General features: G+C 33.5%; 1 protein-coding gene across 2 annotated transcripts; it reads left to right on the forward strand.

Annotated features, from left to right (window-relative positions):
• The first annotated feature begins 490 nt into the window (after positions 1-490).
• On the forward strand, positions 491-6,336 carry LOC110644128 (triosephosphate isomerase, cytosolic). Of its 2 annotated transcripts, none has more exons than XM_058151757.1 (9): positions 491-782; positions 1,113-1,188; positions 1,718-1,841; positions 2,255-2,339; positions 2,452-2,584; positions 3,116-3,210; positions 4,465-4,543; positions 5,883-5,965; positions 6,060-6,336. In XM_058151757.1, exons 1-9 carry the CDS (start codon positions 744-746, stop codon positions 6,108-6,110), a joined length of 765 nt encoding a protein of 254 aa, XP_058007740.1. In that variant the 5' UTR covers positions 491-743; the 3' UTR covers positions 6,111-6,336. The 2 variants fall into 2 exon arrangements, with proteins under 2 accessions (XP_058007740.1, XP_058007741.1); XM_058151758.1 differs by having other exon boundaries at positions 1,721-1,841.
• Positions 6,337-6,836: the final 500 nt, after the last annotated feature.

The raw sequence follows: 6,836 nt of genomic DNA on the forward strand, positions 1-6,836 counted from the left end.
TAATTAAATATATAATTATTTAAAATTTTATAAGTGATTATAAGCTAATTTATAAATTATGTCACAAATTTTTTTAATTTTTTATTTATAATATTTAGAAGGCATTTATCCCTTTTTTTTTAATTTCATAATTTTTTTATTAAATTTTTACATAAAATTAATTTTATAAATTAAATTAAATATCTTTTAAATATTATAAATAAAAAATTAGAATTTCAAACATAAACTTTATTCATTTTGAATTGAAAATGATTAATTTTTCAAAATTATATATCAAAATGAATATTTTTAATTTTAGATTTATAGTCACTTTTTTATATTTTATGGTTTTAAAAAGTATGATATTTACAATAAACAATGGGCGGCCGCATGAGTCATGGCAAGTGACTCATCAGCCATCACTCACTCCACGAGTGGCGCATAAATAAGGTAATCCTCTATCTATGCACCACTCAATTCCTATGGCCGTCTCAAACCCAGGGCCAAGGGCCAGATTTTCTCTTCACTATACTTGAATTTACAAAGCTACCCTCTAACTACCTCACTTCTAAAACGGTTAGATGCTCAAGGCATATTCGTTATGCGAGGCCAAAATGATAATTTCATCAGTTAAATTGGTTTATTACTATCGCCCCTAGTATGAAAATAATTCACGGCCATGAAAACTCCATACATATCAACGGGCGACTCCACAGGCTGCTATCTGCAGTGAACGAAATCGGAGATTTCTATTTCGAAGAAAGATGACCAGGAAGTTTTTCGTCGGCGGCAACTGGAAATGCGTGAGTCTCCGCCGGCATTACCTTTTTTTTCTATTTTTTAAATAATAATTTGATATCTTTCATATCTGATAGTTTAGTTCGGCACTGTTTTCTTGCGTCTGTTTGATCACGTTGGTGAATCTGCATTTTTTTTTTATTTTGTTTTGGTGTCTTGAAAACCAAATGGATCATTTGCTGTTGTTTAGCTGGTGGTTCTTTTTTCTTTTTTTTTTAGCTTTAGGTAATGTGAGGGATTTATGAATGATGCGGATGGACTTTTTTTTTTATGTAAGTTTGAAATGATGAAGGAGGTTTATTTATTTGTTTGTTTTTAACTGAATTTGGATGTAGAATGGAACCACTGAAGAAGTGAAGAAGATAGTCTCCACTCTCAATGAAGGTCAGGTGCCGTCCCCAGATGTTGTTGGTAAGTGAAATCTAACTCTCTGCCTCCTGCATTTTGTGCCATGTCGGTTTAATGTGCTTGTATGTTGCAGTTGATTTTGCTATGACCAGAGTAAATGTTTAAAATTGAATTTGGATGATTTGTAGGGGTGGTCGATGGATAAAGATAATCCATTTGGGAATGATTTTATTCCTTCTGTTCAATCCTTATCGTTGTAGTTGAAAATTGCAAGAATCATTGTAATCTCCAAAAATTGGCATTTGAAATATGGATATTTTGATTTTTGGATCATTTTGGAAGTCATTCGGTGCTAAGAGTTTTATCGTGGTGAAATTATACGGTATGACTGGTTTGTGAATGAAGTACATCGTCCTTCACATTCATATGCATGAATTAAACTTGTAAGTTTCATATAATTGTGAGAGGAGGTGCATCACTTTCAGTTTACTGGCTGCACTGGATATTTTCTTGTAGTAATGTGGGTAATTTTAATATGCAAACTATTCCTTTTTACTCTTATTGATGCCGTCAAAACTTGTTTGTCTGTCAGAAGTTGTGATAAGCCCTCCATTTATATATCTTCCACTGGTGAAGAGTTCGTTGAGGCCTGATTTTCATGTTGCGGCACAAAATTGTTGGGTGAAGAAAGGAGGTGCTTTCACCGGTGAAGTCAGGTCCTCATACATTTTCTGTTTTAATTTTTGTCAGTTTTCACAAATCAGTTTATTTGTTCTCGTTGGTTTGCTGGTGGATCCAGAGTAAATGCACTCTGAGTTAGGAATTTTTCTTTTTCTTTCTTAAAAAAGAACAGGAAGTAGAATTTTAACTATTAATGTGTGCAGTGAGGCACGACTTAGTTTAAAAAGACGCAACTTAAATTACTCAAACCAATCCAACAACTCAAGTTGATTTTGAAGGGAATTAATTAATTCAGTTTTTTCATGTCTTATACGCCTTTGGATTCTATTTCTTATTTGTTAATGTTCAGTTCTTTTGTCTGGCGCTCTGAACCGTTTGTTTCATGAGTGTATCTTTCATTTTGGTACATTAATTATTGAGATCATATATTTTACTTCTAAATGTGCAGTGCGGAAATGCTTGTGAATCTCGGTATTCCTTGGGTCATTCTTGGCCATTCTGAAAGGAGACTTATCTTAAACGAGTCAAATGAGGTAGGTGTGCATGAGTGATTCTTAAGTGCTCATCTGTCATTATTTGCTTATTAATCAAGATTTCCACTTTCCAACATGTGATACCTTCTCATTCTGGATGCCTTCATTTTAGTTTGTTGGGGACAAGGTTGCATATGCACTTTCTCAAGGTTTGAAGGTGATAGCTTGTGTGGGTGAGACTCTCGAGCAGCATGAATCAGGATCTACGATGGAAGTTGTTGCTGCACAAACTAAAGCTATTGCAGGTACATATATTGATAGGATTTTCAATACCATATGGCCATTTAAAGGAAAAAAAATTAGAAGAAAAGAACTCTACGATTGGAATGTAGAGTTTGAATTGCATCATTCAACTATAAAGTTTTAATTGTTTAAATCAAAGCAGTTTGTCAATCAACTTCTATTGGTTGTAGTTGGATGGAAATATCAGCTGTTATCTCCTCTTTAGTTAGCGAAATGACTTGTCAGACACAATGCCTAGTACATTAGCATTAGAATTGGTGTATACTAGGACAAAAGTCAAATAAATGTAATTCTATCACGTCAAGGGGCTGGTAGTATGTGAGCATTTGTGCTTTTGATATATGTATTTTCACTGAAGGTGGTAGATGTGACCATCAATTTATTTGCTTGGCTTGGAGCATTGTCTAAATGAGAGACCACATAGTTAGATATATGAATAATGCCATTAAATGCTTTATTGTACAACAAAATATATGTTAATTCTTACAAGATTCAGAAATTCTTATGTATGTTCGAAATTGGCTTCTATGCAGAACGAGTAAAGGATTGGACAAATTTGGTTTTGGCTTATGAGCCTGTGTGGGCTATTGGAACAGGGAAGGTTGCAACTCCTGCCCAGGCACAGGAAGTAAGTCTAGCCTTGCCTTTTTTATAGAAATTATGCTCATTTAGGCCCATTGAATGTACTGTTGTTGTTTCTTTGTATTTTGAATGTGTCAGTAATTTGCAGTGTTTTCAGTATTAGAGTAAGAACCTAGAAAAGAGATAGGGGAAATCTTATGCAAGGGTTATGCCTATGACTAATGACTTAAAAGGATATTCTTAGGGCTCTGATATTAGTCAGATCAGAAATTGATAACAGAAATCCCTTCCTTACAAAGACAGTCATTTACACAGGAGGTAACATTACTGAATTACTAATTGTCGAAACTATGCCTTAATATCCCTGAATTATTATTGTTATATCATAATTTGGTTGCAGACAATTATTTGTACTCTCAGATCTGTTTACAATGGCATAACTTTGCTATTGTCTGTGGAAGACATAATTGCCTAATCCTTTAGAAAGTAGAGTTTAAAAGATAATATACATAGAGCTGTTGTACATGATGAAGTGATTGGAATCTTAAGATACTCTAGGTTGTTGAATCTGCTCTTATTTTCTAGGGCTATCATTTTTACTAAGGCAATGTTTTGTAGTGAGGCAAGGGAGAGGAAAATGGTAGGGAAAGGGGAAAGAAAGGCAATTTCCTTTTTTCGTTGGAAGGAAAAATTAAAAGTCCAATTCCGTTGTTTTGTAAGAAGGAAAAGGGAGAGAAAAAGAATTGTGAGGATTTGTGCGGAAAATGCTCCATTTTGTTTTCTTTCCAAATTGGGGAAAAAGACTGGAAATCAATATTAATTTTTTTATTTTTCCTTTATGCTCTTTTTTCCTTCTAATAATTATTTTTTAATATAATTTTATTTATTCAATATGGCATAATAGGAAAAATATAATAATTCTCTCATCTTTCTTTTCATCAAAACATGGAAAATAACCAAATCACTTTATTTTCTTTCCTTTTCTTATGGAAAAGATTTATAAGAAAAATAGTGATTTTTCTTTCCATAGATATTTTACTTTCCTTGTAATTCCATGCACCTTTGTTCCTTAGCTTTCCTTTCTACAAAACATGCCCTAAAGCTTTATTGGGATGGGTGAACATAGCCAATTGATTTGTCTCTGTTCTTTTGCTTTTTGTTGGATTAGAATGTTGGCCTGATTGACTGGTGTATCTACCTAAATGATATTTCCAGTGGAACTGCAGTTTATATATATATATATATATGTTATTTTCAATCGATTAGATTTTTCCATGCAATCATTTTGTCAATATAACAGGTACATTCTGAACTGAGGAAATGGCTTAAAGAGAGCACCAGTCCTGAAGTTGCTGCAACAACCAGGATTATTTATGGAGGTATGTTTGTATATCAGTTCTACATCTTAGTTCTTACTCTTTTATCTTTTCTGATTATGCCATCCGTTATTTGTAAAATCTAAAAGATGTGGATTTTTGTTATAATTCTTCATTTTCAATCATTCATTTCTTGAAAGTGAATCAAGTTTATACTTCATACAAAAAAAAATGCACTGCATAACATGAGGTAGATATTTGTGTAAGAACGAGCTTATAGCCAAGAGGGGCTGTGCAGAACTCCAGTTTGAACTTTCAGAAAGTAGGTCATGATGTCCTCACCTATGGTTGTGTTTTTGTTGACGGGCTTATCTTCAGTCTAAGACTAAACAAATCTAGGAGTAAATGTAACGCATACTGTTTTTTAGGGGAATACATCAGCAAAGGAATCTTACCTAGGACATTTCCGTATGGGCCTGAAAGTTTATATTGGACAGAGGTAGGCTAACCTTAATTGGATGCTCTGTTAGAAGCATTTTGAATCATAGCTTTTCATTGCACTTGCTAGGAAAGACATCTAAATCAATCTTCCTGAATGTCACGCACGCTTGAACATAGGTGTTTGCAAGTGCTCATGCGCACACATCCTCTAGAAAATATGTGAGTTCACCTTCCCTAATGTCGTCCCACTCTTTAAACGTCATGGTCAAACCTCCCATGAGACTTGTAAGTGAATTGAGTCTGGGTTTAGTGGGAGTTACTATGACATATAAAAGAGGGTTTCATACCAGATGAGGCCTTGCAAACTGTGGTTTTGGCAACACACAGATGTATGCAGCGTTCCCTTTCATTGCAAGAAGGCTGAATTCCTGGGCTGGGTTTTTATTCTATTTCAGCCGTGTTGGCTGAATCGCCAATACATTTGAAAAGCATAGCACAGAATAAGCTTCTGCTTGCTCAATGGACCAAGTTGATCTCAGCTTGGCCCTGTGTGCATTGGTTGCATTCCCTGCATCTAATGATAAAACATATACAATAATGCAATTGAAACATCCATGGAATCTTGAGACCTGAAGTGTATTTTGCAAAGCAGATTTGATATGAACCTTTTGGCATTTACAGGGCTCAGAGAAAGAAAACTCTGTAGCACATTGCTTTGTCTTAGAAGCCCCTCTATGTTGTTGAGCTCTCCTTTTCCTTGCTTAAACACTACTACTTTTCACTTTCAGAATAAACAAATATCTATTCAAAAGCTGTTAATATGCATTTGTGCTTGCTGTTGTCTAACAGCTAGCTTTTGTCCTTAAATAATTAAAGGGTTGGTGAAAAATGAATGGATTGGTGTTTAATTCTCTTCCCGCCTTCCTTCTTCATTTGATTGCTAATTGGGTGCCTCTTTCAGGATCGGTCAATGCTGCCAACAGCAAGGAATTGGCAGCACAGCCGGATGTTGATGGCTTTTTGGTTGGCGGAGCCTCTCTAAAGGTAATGTGATGGTGCTTATTTCATTTAAAATTTTGCCTCCTATTGTATCCGTGTCCTTATATCCATGCCTCTTATTTTTAACTGTCCTCATCAGCCGGAGTTCATCGAAATCATCAAGTCTGCAGAGGTAAAGAAAAATGCTTGAACCTGGGCACTGGTCATTGTTGGTGACTCTTTGAATCTATGTCAGAGGAGGTACAAAATCGATAGAGTATAATTTTGGACATAATTTTTCGAGGAAATAAAAATTTCTCTGTAATGAGATACCGCACCTCAAACTGGTTCTCTATATTTGAATAAATTCAACTATTATTTCCTTATTCATGCCTTTGATGTAGTTGTTACAATAAATTAAGAAACTAGATTTTATCCGTGCCTTCTCATGCAATATTATTAGCGGATGGGAAGGGATACATAGCATTGTTTAGAATAAAGCATGAATGTATATATACCATGAACAAATAGAATAACCAAAATTCTGAAGGAGGTTCATGTTATTTGGTAGTTAACAAATAATTACTGTATTTAAATTATAGATTTTAAATGTGAAATCCTATTTGATTATAGGTTATTTGATCTTATTTATAATATTTTTTAATGTTACAAAAAAAATGTTTTATATATTTTTTATGAAGAAATTTTATTTTTTATGTTAAATTAATAATTTTTTTATAATTAATTATTTCAGAAAAAAATGTCATTTTACAAAAAATTAATGAGACGGCTTGTATATTTATGTTAAATCAATTTTTTAATAAAATAATTTTAAAAATAACCATAGAAGCACCAATTCCTTTTATTGACTTTATAATGATAAAATGAAAAAGAAAAAATTAGAAAAGCCTTTTTCACTTTTTTTTTTTTTCTAAAT

This window comes from Hevea brasiliensis, chromosome 8, assembly GCF_030052815.1.
Source record: "Hevea brasiliensis isolate MT/VB/25A 57/8 chromosome 8, ASM3005281v1, whole genome shotgun sequence".
NCBI classification, from domain to species: Eukaryota; Viridiplantae; Streptophyta; class Magnoliopsida; order Malpighiales; family Euphorbiaceae; genus Hevea; species Hevea brasiliensis.

Bases quoted from the DNA above. Each gene is read 5' to 3' on its own strand.
- LOC110644128 (XM_058151757.1), top strand. From the start codon at position 744: ATGACCAGGAAGTTTTTCGTCGGCGGCAACTGGAAATGC. The intron at 2,585-3,115 runs GTACATATATTG...GCTTCTATGCAG, and splicing joins ACAAACTAAAGCTATTGCAG to AACGAGTAAAGGATTGGACA. The intron at 4,544-5,882 runs GTATGTTTGTAT...TGCCTCTTTCAG, and splicing joins AACCAGGATTATTTATGGAG to GATCGGTCAATGCTGCCAAC.